General features: G+C 50.7%; 5 protein-coding genes across 5 annotated transcripts; 2 read left to right on the forward strand and 3 right to left on the reverse strand.

The window, feature by feature from the left end:
• Positions 1–4586: 4586 nt before the first annotated feature.
• On the forward strand, positions 4587–6596 carry KEL3 (Kelch repeat-containing protein 3; the record flags this gene model as incomplete). Its single annotated transcript, XM_064868790.1, has 1 exon — positions 4587–6596. The coding sequence occupies one exon, from the start codon at positions 4587–4589 to the stop codon at positions 6594–6596; it is 2010 nt and encodes a 669-aa protein (XP_064734287.1).
• A 463-nt stretch (positions 6597–7059) lies between these two features.
• On the forward strand, positions 7060–8010 carry PMZ80_000339 (uncharacterized protein; the record flags this gene model as incomplete). Its single annotated transcript, XM_064868791.1, has 1 exon — positions 7060–8010. One exon carries the CDS (start codon positions 7060–7062, stop codon positions 8008–8010), a length of 951 nt encoding a protein of 316 aa, XP_064734288.1.
• Positions 8011–8614: 604 nt separating this feature from the next.
• Positions 8615–9643, reverse strand: PMZ80_000340 (uncharacterized protein; the record flags this gene model as incomplete). The annotated part of the gene is made up of 4 exons (XM_064868792.1): positions 8615–8683; positions 8732–8997; positions 9048–9545; positions 9598–9643. The coding sequence occupies 4 exons, from the start codon at positions 9641–9643 to the stop codon at positions 8615–8617; spliced, it is 879 nt and encodes a 292-aa protein (XP_064734289.1).
• A 656-nt stretch (positions 9644–10299) lies between these two features.
• Positions 10300–11809, reverse strand: PMZ80_000341 (uncharacterized protein; the record flags this gene model as incomplete). The annotated part of the gene is made up of 2 exons (XM_064868793.1): positions 10300–11231; positions 11278–11809. 2 exons carry the CDS (start codon positions 11807–11809, stop codon positions 10300–10302), a joined length of 1464 nt encoding a protein of 487 aa, XP_064734290.1.
• A 1944-nt stretch (positions 11810–13753) lies between these two features.
• PMZ80_000342 (uncharacterized protein) lies at positions 13754–15702 on the reverse strand (the record flags this gene model as incomplete). Its single annotated transcript, XM_064868794.1, has 2 exons — positions 13754–14696; positions 14750–15702. 2 exons carry the CDS (start codon positions 15700–15702, stop codon positions 13754–13756), a joined length of 1896 nt encoding a protein of 631 aa, XP_064734291.1.
• Positions 15703–15719: the final 17 nt, after the last annotated feature.

A 15719-nucleotide genomic window follows, 5' to 3' on the forward strand; every position in this document is an offset into this window, starting at 1 on the left:
GTAACGTAATGCCAATGTCACGCAAAACTGTGTCCGATACTGGATTCTGGCGAAGACCTTGCTCCAACATTATTGAACGCAGGCCTTCTCTTGTTTGGCTCACAAAATTGTCTAGTATTTCACGTCGAATGCAATCGAGCTCTGAGGTACGTTGGTCGACTGTAATAGGCGGACCAGCGGTGCGTATCTTCCTGTGGGTCGTCGTCCCAGCCCTCCTTGTGAGTGGAAAGTCATCAGCATCTTCAAATGCGTCTTCGCCTTCACTATCTGTCTGAATGACGGGGTGCTTCGTTCGCTTTTGGCTGCGGGCCTTCTGTCGAACAGCGACCGGCGAGGACACAAATGTTGGTGGCGGCCCATAATCCTCGTCTTCCTCGTTTTCGTCATCAATTTCAATGGGGTTCGACTGCCGGCCAGTCTTCGATTTTGCTTTCGTCGGCTTACTCTTTGCTTTCTTGGTAGAACCTAGACGGACTTGAAATCGGAGCTTGCTACGCCCCTCTGAGAATTCTCTGCATTTCGGCCCAAGTTTGATGTACTGGCTTGCGAATCCCTGGCCGTTCGTCACGTTGTATTCCTCCAACGCGTCCTCTGCGACTAAATGGTAGAAGAGACGTTCGACGTCGCCACGGTCAAGGTCCGATCCAGAGTTGAACTGAGGTAGCTTGTCGTGATTTGCTTCGATGATTTTCTTGGCTTTGTGGCCTCTATAGACGTCGACGCAGTGCAGCAAGGTAAAATCTTTCCCACTTACGTGCCGAACAAGGTCGATGATCGCTTTGGCGTGATGGGAGAAGTCCTTCGTCTCAAACTGTGCGTCAGATTGGCAGTTGTCACAGCCATTGTTGCAATCTTTACGACTGAAATGCTCGTTGAAGTAGTGTAGGACTTGAACCCGTCGACAGTCGGTCTTGTTTTCGCAATACTGTATCATGTTGCGAAGCATTAACTTCTGGCGTTCCTTCTGTTGCCAGCTACCCTCCCCGTCGTTGATCTGCCGCATCAGCTGTGAAGTGTCACCATAACCATAGTAGAGGTAGCACTGTGATGATTGACCATCACGACCGGCTCTTCCCGTCTCTTGGTAGTATCCCTCTAAGCTCTTTGGTAGCGAGTGATGGATCACGAATCGCACATCAGGTTTGTCAATGCCCATGCCGAAGGCTATAGTCGCAACGATCACACGATGCTTGCCTCTTTGCCAATCTTTCTGGACGCTGGACCGCTCTTCGGCAGCCATGCCTGCGTGATAATGCGTGCAGCGAATACCATGCTTCTCCTTCAGTTGCTTAGCCAACGTCTCGCAAGTCTTCCGCGCTAAGCAGTAAATGATGCCAGATTGACCCTTATGATAGTCATTTATTGTTGCTGCAATAGCCTCCACTAGCTTGATGCCTTTGGCTTTTGGACGCACTTCATATGTCAAGTTCGGCCGATTGAAGCTCTGCGTAAAGGTTTCGCAGTTCTTAATGCTCAAATTTGAGATCGTGTCAATTTTGACATTCTCGGTGGCAGTGGCTGTCAAGGCCATCACGGGAACACCTGGAAACTTTCGTCGTATTTCACCAAGGTTTTTGTAATCTGGGCGGAAATCATGACCCCATTGACTGACACAATGGGCTTCGTCAATGACCAGTCGAGCCAACTTCCCGCGAGAATGCAGATCTTCGAAGATTGTGATAATGGCTGTGCTCTTGCTGACCATTTCCGGTGTTACATAAAGCAACTGTATGAAATCTTCCGGCCGTGGTCCTCTGAGACTCTGGAAGACAAGCTTTTTGTGCTCCGCTGACACTTCGCTGTTGATCATGAAAGCTTGAATTTTCAGCTTCTGCAAGTGGTCGACTTGATCTTGCATCAGACTCAAGAGTGGAGAGATCACTACAGTCACACCGTGAGTTTTACCAGAGTGTATGATTGAGGGAAGCTGATAGCACAACGATTTACCTCCACCAGTAGGCATGAGCACGAAGGTATCATGACCTGCCAGCGTAGCATTGATGGCTTCCAGCTGATTGTGCCTGAATTCACGAAGATGGAACCGTTTCCGCAAAGCAGACATAACATCCTTCGACCATGGATGGCGCATAAGGTCAGCCGGAGGACCGGGCTTCTTTTCCATGTGTTCCTTCTCTCGCTGGATGTTATGGCTCATCTCCGTAAGAACAGGCCGTTGCCTTGATACTGAAGCAGAATCGTCTGGACGGAAAGAATGCTCGAAATCTTGCAGGGTATTCAACATTTCTTCATCGTCGTCAAAATCTGCTTCGAAGTCATCAGGTTGAGGCGAAGGTGGCGATGGACTTCCCATATTTCGAGAGAAGCCATGGTCTGGTCCATAGACCTCGAACGAGTCCCGCCTTACCTTTGAAACAGATTTGGCCGGAGTCTGTGCGATGGACCGTGTTATGGCTGGCGGTATTGAGTCACATCGGCTGGCTACAGGGCGCTGGGTTTGAGGTACATTCCGGACTGCGCGAAAACTCTCAACTGGTGTTTGGGCAATAGATGGCGAGTGGTAAGCGTATGGTCTTGCCGAGCTTGGCGTCGAAGAGTCGTACTCAAGTTTGCGAATATGCTGTGTGGATGATACCAGAACTTTTTGTGGCACCTCAGACTCTTGTCTCGATGGAGTTCGGGATGTTTTGCCTTGCTGCTTTAGTACCATCAAATCCTCGTCTGAGACGCCGGCCGCATCAATACTCTCAAGCAAAGATGCCTCCAGTGTGGTAATTTCTGCCTTCATGTTGTAAACCTCTGTGCTTAGGACATCGATCTGCTCGTCAATGGAGTCGTCACCGTGGTGATCACCGTCTATTAGAGCATTCAACTCTAGTTTTCGTCGATCTTTCTCAGATTGTTTGACTCTTAGCTGCCTACTGCTTTCGATCAATTGTGGAAGGACCTTGCTGATCTTCAGTCGAATCTCCGCCAATTGCTGCTCGAGCTCAGCAGGCGGCGACTCTCCTTCGCACCTGTAAGTCATGATGGCTCTCCGAGTTTCCTTTAGCCGGCCCTGCAGCCTGCCAAGAAGAACGTCAAATTGGGCGTCTGAACAGTCTCGGAAAAGATTGATAAGGTCTTGCTGGCCCTCTTCCACGGGACGGCTGGCTTGCGAAACACTGTCCACAAAATGTTTAGGTAGATCTTTCGGGGCTTGTGAGGCGCTTACACCCCCTGAAGAGACGACAGCCTTATCCTTCACGTCCGCAGGTGTTGCTGGGTAAGCGCGGATGTGATCTTGGTATCCAAGCGAAGGAGGTCCGAGCTTGCCCGCGCGACGCAGAGCTTTCGATGGAGATGTTGGCTTGGCGTCTTCATATGAGATATCGGTGTGAGTGGATTGATTAGGTTCCTCCCATTGTTCCTGTAGCCCCGAGGGTCCGACTCCTCCATCATCGAATGTGTCGGAGAATGTCGCACTATCTGTTTTGCGCCGTTTTGTATTCTTTGTCAGATCTTGGTATCTGGCTGGCGACTCTGGTACTGACGAGTAATGGCTCGCAGTCGGGCCAGACGAGGCTAGCTGCGATGATGATCTCTTAATGGCAGTACCACGAACGTGATGGGAGCTCTTCAGGTGAGTCAGCCCCATATCATCTACGCCTTGCGCTTGTTTTGTCTTCTTGACTGGCTGGCTCGATGCTATGTTGGCAGGTCTCTGAGTTGCCACGTTTTCATCCTCGCTTTCGTATTGCTCTTGCTTGACAGAACGATGAGATGTGACACCCTCCAGGAATTCTTGACTATTACGTTTCCTGCCTCTTGACGGTACCGGATCGACTCGTGTGGCGGCTCCTTCGTTCCATAGCTTCACAGGCGTTCCAAAAGTGTCGAAAGACGAGGTAGTCAAATCTGCATTTCCTGCCTCGATATCTCCATCGTCAAGGTCGTCGATGTCCTCGATATCCACTACACTGTCGTCATAGTCCGTTGCTGGCGTTTGGTGAACAACAGGTCTCGAAGGAGCCGGTGTTGGCGCCGGTCTGGTTGTTGCAGCTCTACGCCGAGGACTAGCTTCGAGTGGTGATGTAGAATCGGCCGGCGTAGGCAGCGCATTGGCAACCAGCCTTGGTCGAGTCACACTTTGAGGTGCGAATTGCAACCTAGCCATTTCCTCCTCATGCCTGTGATCGGCCTGATCCTCGTAAGCGAAAGCAGTCTCGTTTGTGGGCGTTAGTGGAACAATGAAGTCGAGATTCGTCTCGTCGGCGCTTGCTGTTTGCTGAAGTAGCCATCCTAGACATTTGTGTAGGTTGTTTTTAGTCATATGGAGGCGTCACACAGTACAAGCATTTCGTTGTAATCATTGCTGTTCTCCCTCAGAGCTTTGAAGTCCAGGTAGCTTGCAAATCGCAACGCAACATTGATACCGCAGGTCCAAACAAATGATAGTGGCGGCCGAGCACGGGTCCACGCGCGTCGAAAAGAGAGACGCGTCGCGCTAAAAGTACCACCGTAATACCACACTACGCTAAGTGTCCTCGCGATAAACCGTACGGTTTCTCCGTCAGCTTGGCAGGTATTGCGAAGAGTGTCTCTAGCAAAATTTCAGCTTTTGATATTTGCTAAGAACCAGGCGCATCATGGCCAAAGACAAGAAAAAGAAGTCTGCCGAGCAGAAGGCAGCAAAAGTAGCAAAGCAAGGCAAAAAGGCCGCAAAAGGCGAGAAGAAGGTGAAGACGAAGAATGCTGATGCCGATAGCGATGCGGACGAAAACGTCGATCTTGATGCTGTGCTTGCGGCGTATGCTGAGCAACAAGCAAAGTTTCTGAAGGTCACAGAACAACCGTGTGGTGCTCCGTCTCCTCGATCATCTGCTACCTTCATCGCCTCACCTTCGAACAAGAACGAGCTGCTTTTGTTTGGCGGCGAGTATTATGACGGCCTTTCAGCAGCCTTCTACAGTGACCTATTTGTGTATCAAATCAATCAAGGTGAGTGGCGACATGTTACTTCTCCCAACAGTCCCTTACCTCGAAGTGGTCATGCTTGGTGTCGTGGTGGTAACACTGGCGGTATTTATCTCTTTGGTGGTGAGTTTTCTTCGCCAAAGCAAGGCACATTCTACCATTACAACGATTTTTGGTACCTGGATCCGGACACCAGAGAATGGACCAGACTTGAGTCAAAAGGCAAGAACAAGAGCCCTCCAGCTCGAAGTGGCCACCGCATGACCTATTGGAAGAGTTTCATTTTGCTGTTTGGAGGCTTTCAGGACACTTCGCAGCAAACCAAGTATTTACAGGATACATGGGTGTACGACACCCGAGAAAATGTGTGGCATGAGTTCAAGCTGCCGCCTGCTTCTCAAAAGCCCGACGCACGCTCGTCCTTCAGTTGGTTGCCTCATGAATCAGGTGTGGTGCTGTTTGGGGGCTATTCAAGAGTTAAAGCCTCGGTGGGGACGAAGCAGCAGAGCAAGGCAGGGCCGCAAAGAAACGTACTCAAACCTATGCTGCATCAGGATTCATGGTTCTTGCGTCTGAGCTTACCAGCCGGAGATGTCCCTCCTGGAACTCCTCCAGTTATGCGCTGGGAGCGACGCAAGCGACCAGCTAATGTTGTCAGTCCGTCGAGAGCAGGAATCACCATGGCCTACCACAAAGGAAGAGGTGTGCTCTTCGGTGGTGTACATGATGTTGAAGCAAGCGAGGAAGGTATTGAATCGGAGTTCTTCCGAGACATGTTTATTTACAACATCGACCGAAACAGAATGTTTCCACTCGCTCTACGTAGGCCTAAAGCCGGCGCTAGAGCCCAGGCCAAAGCACCGAAGCTGCGGAACCGTGGCAAGGCGGACGAGGAGGAATTGCTGAGGAACCTTGCTGCGTTGGAAACTAAGGGCGCGATTGGTCAAGACGATGACATTGAGATGAGCTTTAAGAAGGAGGAAGAAGATTCAGATTCAGAGAAGAAACAGTACCCGGTCAAGTTTGAATTCCCGCATCCAAGATTCAATGCGCTTCTTACTGCGCAAGAAGACACGCTCTTCATCTATGGAGGTACATTTGAACGAAAGGATGTCGAGGTCACCTTCTCGGATCTGTATGCGATCGACCTAAACAGAATGGATGGTGTAAAAGAGCTCTACTACGTTGAGCCAGCTAACATGAATGCGGTATTGGAAGACAGCGAGGATGAAGCAGAAGACGAGGACATGGATCTGGATGAGGAAGACTCAGAAGCATCAGATGTTGAAGAGGTCTTCTCACCTAGCACGAGATCCGAGGCAGCAACAGAAGTTACAGATGCCACTTCGGCACAGGACCAAACAGAGAGTACAGAGATTGAGACCGAGAAACTTGCTTCTCAAGATCCGAGACCCTTCCCAAGGCCCTTCGAAAGCAGAGCAGACTTCTTCCGGCGTAGCACCAACGAATGGCAGAAATACGTTCTCGACTATGTTCGAGAGGCTTCGAATTTGTCGATCAAGGAGCTGCGTGAAAGGGCGTTCCAGCAAGCCGAGGAGAGATGGTGGGATTGCCGAGAAGAAGTCCAGGCACTTGAGGACGAGCAAGAGGCTGCTGGCATTGGTGATGTGGTCAGCCTGAATGATCGAGCAGAAGCCGGTGGTGGAGGCCGCCGTCGCTGAGAGACGGGAACAAGGCAAAGACTTGCCACCGTGGAAGCCCTACGGCACGGTACTTGCGACACAAAGCAGCTTATGCATTTGTGGGTCATTTCATGCTGCTATGGCTGCGCGTTCGAGCACCGCATCCGGCAGATTTGGGAGCCGTCGGTCGATCTGTCTGATAAGCGACAGAGCGCGGAAGAGCCATTGCTGGTACTCGCTGCGGCCGTACCTTGATTGAATGACATCACGGCCGCCAACACGTGCCCGGTTGACCACTTTCGAAGAAATGTTGCTCCGAGTCCGAGAGCCACTATACCATTCACGGTTCTTTTGACACCTCCACGACATAATGCAACGTTGAAGCCAATCTGGTTAAAGTATGAGCGTCTACAAGATGTGTGCAACGACTGTATATCCAAGTCTCTGACGCTTTGCGAATACACGGGCGGCTAGAGTTGTCCGTGGTCATCATTCGTCGGCAATGACTACACATTCAGACTTCACGGTGACACTACTTCCACCGCGCAATCAGCAAGCTCAGGAGCCCCCAGCACACCACGTCGGAAGCCCACCGACGTCTTTCCGCAACCCATGGCCTTCTTCCCAACCCATCGGCTTTGCCAAAGTCTTCTCGACGCGCTTCCTCCGATCAGCTGACAAGAACAACATACCCGTCCCCGCAGGTCGAAAAGGCCTAGTAAACGTCCAAAAGCCAGATTGGGGCGCTGCATCGCCCAACAAACTCAAAGCCACGTGGATTGGCCATGCTTCCTTCCTGATTGAGACGAGCTGTGTACCAGGTCAAGCCCGGGAAGTTCGTATACTCTTTGATCCGGTATTCAGCGAAAGAACCTCGCCTGTTCAATGGCTAGGACCGAAGAGGTACACGCCTACGCCATGCTCTGTGGATGAGCTACCCGAAGTGGACTTGATAGCGATCAGTCACAACCGTTACGACCACTGCGACTCTTGGACCATAACCGAGATATGGCGTGCTTCGAAGGCAAGAAACAGGACGCCCCTGATCGCTTGTGCGCTCGGCAACAAAGCGTTCTTCACAACTTTACTGCCCGACCTACCGGTAGAAAACACCATCGAATTAGACTGGTGGCACGGGATCCGCCTCGACATTAAAGCCATCGGCAGCATCAACCTCATCTGCACCCCAGCCCAACACACCAGCGCAAGAAGCGCAACCGACAAGAACAAAGCACTCTGGTGCTCCTGGATCGTCCAAGAGCCATCCTCCGAAAACGCAGCAACAATCAGCAAATCTCTCTTCTTCGCCGGAGACACGGGCTACAGACACGTCAACAGCGCAAACCCCACAGACAAAGAGCAGGAAAGTATGCCTCACTGTCCAGTCTTCAAGGAGATTGGCGACACGTATGGACCATTTGACCTGGCATTGTTGCCTATTGGCTTGTACTGACCGCGAGACTTCATGTCATCTATACATTGTGCGCCAGAGGATTCGGTCTGCATACATCAGGATATCAAGTCGAAGAAGAGTATTGGGATGCACTATGGGACTGTGAGGGGTGGGATCTCAGCTCAGTATGAGGATGTGCTTGAGCCGCCGGTAAGGTGGAGAGCTGAAGGTGAGAAGAAAGGCTTGAAGTGGGGCGAAGACTTTGGAGTGTGCGACATTGGAGAGACTGTGATTGTGTGAGAAGCTCTGGATTAGTGACATCTGGCATGCGGACTGCCTCGAATCAGAAGCAGACATCGAGCAGCATCTTCGTCAGCACCTTGCTCAGTCTTGTACGTTGTACTCGTGGGCTTTGGGAGGATGAAGACATTGCATCGATGCTTCACAGCAGAGTGCTCTCCTCTAATACAAGGCCTCCATATAACGGGTGGGTCAGTGCTGTGCAAAACGGAAGGATAAAGCAGGTTGGAAGTAGCGGACCACGTAACGTGGACCAGATTTAGACATCGATTTGCTCGGGCCGCTTCATGGAAGCAAAAGTGTAAGGTTGCGGATCTACCCACCACTGGCCCACCAGCTGTTATCTCTCTAGCCTCCACTCTTCTCACAACTTCGATTGATATGTGCCAAGGGCGAGGCCACGAATGTCACTGTCATCTTCAAGCTCCCCAGCCTGCGTCCTCGGCTCCTCACTTCATGCTTTCCCTTTCACAATACTTACACCCCCATCGACAAGCAGGTTTTGCCCAGTGACAAAGCCGGCTCCGAGCAGATACTCAGCAGCCTCCGTAATGTCCTCTGGCATGCCTGGTCTGTTCGTTGGGTGTGTCTCCACGTCGTCCTCCGCAACGTCCCATTCAGTACCCTCCTTATCTGCTTGCTTGTTCTCGTGGGTTACCTTGATTCTGCCAGGTGAGACACAGTTGACTCTGATACCATAGTGCTGAAGACTGACAGCCATTGCTGTAGTTAGACCAATCAATCCGGCTGTTTCATGTCAGCGGCTGCAGTACGGCAAATGAGCGTTTGATACATACCTTTGGTGGCAGCATACCCTTCCTGATTCGGGTCACTGATAACCCCCCGGAAACTGCTCACATTCAGGATACAGGGACCGGCAGATCCGGTCTTGGAATCTGGCAGCTTCTGCTTTTCATCGTCCCCCTTCACTTTCATGTAAGGGATGCAAGCCTGGCTCAAAACAAAATTCCCAGTCAAATTGACATCGACGTATTTCTTCCACATGTCCAAGGTGGATTTGTCCTCCATTGTCTTTCCGTCGGGCCAGTATGGGTAGGAGATGCCAGCATTGTTGATGAGGAAGTCGATGCCGCCACCTAAGTATTTTGCGGCTTTCTCGATGGTGTCTCGGACTGACTGGGAGTCGCTAAGGTCGCAATCCGACCAGGCAACACGGTCTGAGTAGTCCTTGAGATGTGTCTCTGCAGTGTGCTGAAGACCTTCTTTGTTCACATCAAGGATGAAGATCTTGTGTCCTTTTTCCACAAAGTGGCGGGCTAGTGCTCGACCGATACCTGAGGAAGGTGTAAGGATGGGCCTCGAGCGAGGAATACACACACGACTTACCTTGTCCGCCTCCAGTGATAACGATTCTAGAACTTGACCCGATCATTTTGGTGTTTTGCTGTATTGGTTGATCTACTAGTAGATATGGTGCCTTGTTTGTCGAGTCTAATAGTCAATGAGTTTGCTTCTACATGTAGACCAAGTTATTTCACTGGCCTCATGGCTGTTTACTCCGTGTGCGAGCAAACATTTCATTTGACGTCAGAGCGGTCATCACAGGTCACCGGGGTTTTATTCCGTGACCCAGGAATAATCCCATGTCATGGCGATCGAGAAATGATCATGGGAAACGCAGAAAGAGCGACGGCCTTCTCCATCCATTCCAAGATCATCGATTAAGCGTAACATCGCTGTCGTGGAGTGAGAAATCTGGGAGCACGAGAGAAGACAGGTTCGGTCCGAGTCTTTTTGTTCCCACGGTTTCCCCTGGCTTATTCTGGTAAGGTTCGGCGCCCAAGAAACGTGGCTCACACTTCAGATGCTCCATTATTTCCCGATTTATTTGGACTGAAAACTTTGGTCCCAAAGTCTCTTCGGCCTGAATTGACTTCATCGCATATCATTGATACAACAGCTCGTCCGGCGACTCACACGTGTACTGCTGGAGGATGGTGCGCCGATGCACTTGAAATCCTCATCCTCCTGAATGAGAGACGACGGACACCAACGATCGCGATACATTTTTTCACCAAGCATATAACTTCACTCATCCTTCCAAGTGATGGTCTTCCACCTCGTCCATTCTTGCAGACCCTGAAGACCATTGAAACGACCAAAGCCCGACTTTTTGGCGCCACCATGCGGCAGATTGGTCTCATCATGCACACTCATGGCATTGATATGCACAGCACCAGTTTCAATCTTCTTGGCGATCTTGATGCCACGCTGCAAGTCCTTTGTAAAGACAGCAGACGCCAAGCCATAGTCAGTGTCGTTGGCAATCTTGATGGCCTCTTCATCATTCTCAACCACGAAGAGTGAGACACTTGGGCCAAAGGATTCCGTATGATACAGGTCCATTCCCTCTTTGACGTCCTCCAACACGACGGGCCGCATTGCGGTCGAGAGCAGCCGTGTATCTTTTGTGTCGCCATAAAATACCTTTGCGCCCTTATCCACAGCATCGTCGAGCAATTTCTTGACCTTCGAGACGGGTGCTTTATCCACGAGGACCATGCCTGACTTGTCCGGGAATACCTGGTCAATGGTGGCCTTCAGTACCTCCTTGAACTCGTCAATTATCTTCTTGTTGACCAGTATACGCTCAGTGGACATGCAGATCTGACCAGAGTACAGAAATGCGCCAAGCGTGCAATTGAGTGCAGCCATATTCAGGTCGGCATCCTCACAAACTATCGCCGGAGCTTTGCCACCAAGCTCCATGACCGTCGGCTTGAGGTGCTTGCCTGCGAGACTAGCGATGGCAGACCCGACCGCAGTGCTACCAGTGAAGTTGATCTTCTTCACTGCGGGCGCAGCAATAAGTGCGGAGGTTATTTTGGCTCCCTCATCCGGCTTGTGGATGATTGTGTTCAGGCATCCTGCAGGTAAGCCAGCCTTGTGAAAGATGTCAGCGAGCGCCCAATAGCATGCTGGTGCCTTCTCTGGGCCTTTGACTACGACCGTATTGCCCACTACATGATGTCAGTCGGAGCCTTCCAGTAACCGAAACGAACTTACTGGCTAATGGCCCCAAGAACGATCGCAGACCCAGTATACACGGTGCATTCCAAGGTGCAATACTGACAACGACACCGTACGGTTCAGGTACGAGCATCGCACTCCGTCCCTCCTCACCGACCGGTATGGTCTGCCCAACTGAGGCTGTGTGTATCAACCCAGCACAGCTCCTAAGACTCTCCAGAGCATCGCTGAAATCAAAGGCAAAGTATGGCTCTGTGCTCCCGGTCTCGGTGTTGCAGTAATGCCATAGCTCATCCTTGCGCTTCACAAGCTCATCAGCGGCTTTGAGGAAGAGGTCGCGACGGAAGGTTGGCTTCGTCGCTGCCCATGCTTCTTGAGCAGCAGCTGCGGCATCTACTGCTGCGAGAGCATCCTTTTCGGAGGCAGCGGCAGTCTTGTACAGCACTTTCTCTGTTAGAGGCGAGATGATCTCGAAGGATTCCGCAGTTGTGACTGGCTTGCCGTTAAGCCAGAGCGGAATCGTGGAAGATGTGTCAAAGGATGACAGAGGTGACGATGCTGAACCCATAGTTGCTAGCTTAGATAATTAGAAGATAAAGGAAACCCGTGGTATTTCGTTCTCTGTGATATATAACGCCTGACTTTGTCGTTGCCAGACAGTGTAGCCAAGTATGGACTGGGACGCCTACTGTCGCCAAGATCATGGGGTGAACCTGATAAGAGGAGACGGCCAACTGGAATGTGGGGTTACGAGGCTCTGGTCCAGGTCACGCGTGCGCACCTCCCCGGACAATTCCATCAAGCCATGTGCAGGAGGTTTAGGCTCAGTGTCAAGGATGTTGATCGGTTTCGTGCACCAGAATCAGAAGATCGGGATTTCGCAGCTGGATGCAAATCATTCTGAGCATGCTGTTGGGATTAAGAAAGCTGCAAAAAATTCTTGGGTGCTAGCAGTATATTCGTCAGTCTTGAGAGGTTCAAGTATCTATGGTAATTTGGGATTTATTATAGAGCATCAGAGTCAGGTTTCTGGTGCACGAAACCGACTAACAACATTGACGCCAAGCCTAAGGCTTAGGAGGCTTAGGCTTGGCGTCAAGATAGTTGGCCGGTTTCGAGTTTGGCCGGTCAGATTGCATGCTTACCTCACCAAAATCGATGAATTTCAACTTCTACTAGCTGGTTAACCTAGGCGATAACTGATAAAGTTCGAAGTGTTTTAGTGATGAATAGTATACTGAAGGTTAGAGTAAAGCTGTAGTAGATAGATTATTAGTGATTTTCGACGAGGTGCGAAGGTACGAAGTAAGTAATCTAGAATAATTATGCTTTAAGCACTAATCTAAGCATGAATTTCGAAGTACCTCTCTTCGGAAGTAGACAGCGCAACAACGCAGGCAGTAAAGAAAATATTTTAAAGTCTCAGACTATAAAGCGAGAGATGAACTATAGCTCAGTAGAATATACAGTCGTCAAGACAGCTGAGGGTGGTGGTGGTAATATCTGAAGTTGACTGAATTGGGTGAGGCAAGCATGCAAATAACCGGCCAAAATCGAAACCGGCCAACTATCTTGACGCCAAGCCTAAGGCCACTCTCAAGCGCCACTCTAGGCGCTCCCAAGCATTAGGCGGGCAAGTCCGGGGCCTTGAACATCCCCATGAGTATACCACCGACTCCACCCCGCCGAGTTAACGCAGCCGTATCTACTTGGAAGGGTCGAACATCGGTTTATTCCCTAGGACGAAACTAATGGGAATTGAAGTCTTGTAGGTAGTTGTCGTAGCATCGCAGGTTGACCTCAGCAGATCAATGGCGTTCGGTGTAGCGGGTAATGTCATTAGTGTGCCTGTATAAATATCATGTACTAGCCCATTACATTTTCTGCAAACAACCATATCCACCTTCTCACGCCACGCACTGGGTTCCTCTCGTTCGTGATTTCCGACCTGACCTCTCGCACTTTCTGCTCCTGCTCATGGAGTGCTTCGCCAAGCATACGAGCAGATACGATACCCAAAGGATAAAACTGGCTGCCGGATTCGACCTGCTCAATGCGAGGAAATGTAGCGTTGAAGTCTCTCCAATGCCGTCCACAAATACACACGCACTCACGCATCCTTTCTTACCGCCTTCAAGCGGTCCAGCAAGTAGAAAACCGACCTCGTTACTAATCCTTGCTAATACATGGTCGAGGTCCTGCTTTCGAGCGGCCTTCATTTGCGCCATCGAATCGAGTCTGCGGGCTCGCTGTATAGACCGCAGCAATCTACCCCCAGCTTCGGCAATCGCCCTTGACCACCTGGAGAGCCGCATACCGTTCCTAAGACTTTGCACCGTCCTCCTGCTGGCTTGAGCTTTGGCAACGAAGAGTCTAATCTGTGCTTCTCCAAAATGCTTCGACATGGAAGTGACCAAAGCTGGCAGGTCAAAGTTATGAGCAAGTAGACCACGCCTCTAGCGTCAAAAAAGGGGCCATGAAATTAGCTATGCGTATTGTATCGTTGCTCGCCTTACGACAACCCGGCTACCGCTTCGACCTTCTCATCCTTCACCTCTGCAATCTGTGGCATCAACTTCTCCATATCCTTGCTCAACTCTGCCTCCAGATCCAGCTGCTTATCACCTACATCATCGAGCAGCCCGATGTAATAGCTCAAATCCCGCCCATCGAACTCTCTAACCTCGAATCCGTTGCCCAGGAACGCGAACATGTTCTTGTCGTTCTTGTACGTTATGTGATAGTCCTCGAACCTAGGGGACCCCAGAAGCTCAAGGTACGTAAGTCGACTCCCACAGAACATGGGCAGTGGTCCGTCCAATTTTCCTTGTTTGAACCATGACGAACATGGATCAGTCCATGCTGTCCGCTTCAAGAACAGGTCCGCATGGTTCGTGAATTGACGTGCGACATCTTCCCGCGGCACGACTTTCTTGATTCGGTCCTTCTGCATCTTCTTTACTATTTCGATGACATTCCCGTGTAGACACTCGAGGATCGGGAGGAAACTGCCGTGGCCGAGTGGTCCGTATGGTCCGGGTGTGATGAAGTAATTCGGCATGTAAGGGGCGGCGATACTCAGATATGATGGCACTGGACCATCCTTCCACATCTCTTGTAACACCTTGCCTTGTTCGCCGACCACGGGAAATCTAGGGATCCAGGATGTATTGAAGCCAGTCGCGCAGATAATAATGTCCACCTCGAACGCATTACCTTCTGCGTCGATGAAACCTGTCGGTGTGATCTCTCTCATCACGCCATTCGTGAACACGTGAACATTCTCGCGCCCAAGTGCTTCAAGGAAGCCGTTTCCTGGTGTCGGTCTTCTGCAGCCCACACCGAAATTCTTCGGGATCATTGCATCCATCAGTCGTTGGTCGCCATTGAGTTTTGTAGACATCTCGTTTGCTGCGAAGTCGATTGCATCCTTGGCAGGAGCAGTATTTTTAAGACTATGAGTAGTTAGTAGGTGAGCAACGTGCATGGAGGAGGTTTTCTATCATACATAAATTTGAATCGTTGATTCAATTCACTCTCAATCATCTTGCTATACTTCAAAAACAGCTCCGGGTTCTTCGCAAACTCCTTCTTCTGCTCATCAGTGTAAGCGAAGTTCGCACCATTCTCTCCTGCGAACTTCTGCGCGAAACCCGCAGTGATCCAGGTTGGTGACTTGATCCATGTATATAACTGCTTCACTTGGGACGATATCTTGGAGATACATTGTATACCACTCGAACCGATGCCGATCACGGCCACTCGCTTCCCTGACAGGTCTTGGCCTTCGGTGTAGTTGGCTGTATGCTCAAGGACGCCTTTGAAAGAGTGTAAGCCTTTGATGTCGGGCCACTTCCAATTGTTGAGGACACCACTGCCGTTGATCAGGACATGGCAACGGTCAGTGAACTCAGTATTGTCTGACAGATTCTTGATTCTGACCACCCATTCGCCAGCTTCGTCATCCCACGTTGCGCTTGAAATTTGGTGTTTGAGCTTAATGTACTTATTGAGTCCGTACTTGTCGGTCGTGTCCTTGAAGTATCGCCATATCTCGGGCGACTCGGAATAGTACTGACTCCAATTTGGATTTCTCTCCCACGTGAATTGATATGCTGCCGAGGGAATGTCGCAAGCACATCCGGGATATCTGTTCTCGAGCCAAGTACCCCCAACGTCGTGATTCTTGTCGTACAGCTGTATCGAGATGTTGCGGTCTGCTAGTCTGTCTTCGTAGAACTTGGCAAAGCAGATGCCTGAGGCGCCCGCTCCAATATGTATTATTCGTAGAGGTGCGAGTGTGCCGTATGGCTGTTCGAGTATCCGGTAGCCGGACTCGTCGGCGACCTGCCATCCTAGGTCGTTGTAGAGTGAGCTCGAATTGTGGTGGCCGTTGGCGCCGTTCGCAGTATTGCCTTGCCCGTCTGTTGGTGAGGGTATCTCTGCTACGGATGGTGCCATGTTGCGTCAGGTGGCGT

Source organism: Knufia obscura, assembly GCF_036327395.1.
Source record: "Knufia obscura strain CCFEE 5817 isolate CBS 148926 chromosome Unknown scaffold_1, whole genome shotgun sequence".
Classification (NCBI taxonomy): Eukaryota; Fungi; Ascomycota; class Eurotiomycetes; order Chaetothyriales; family Trichomeriaceae; genus Knufia; species Knufia obscura.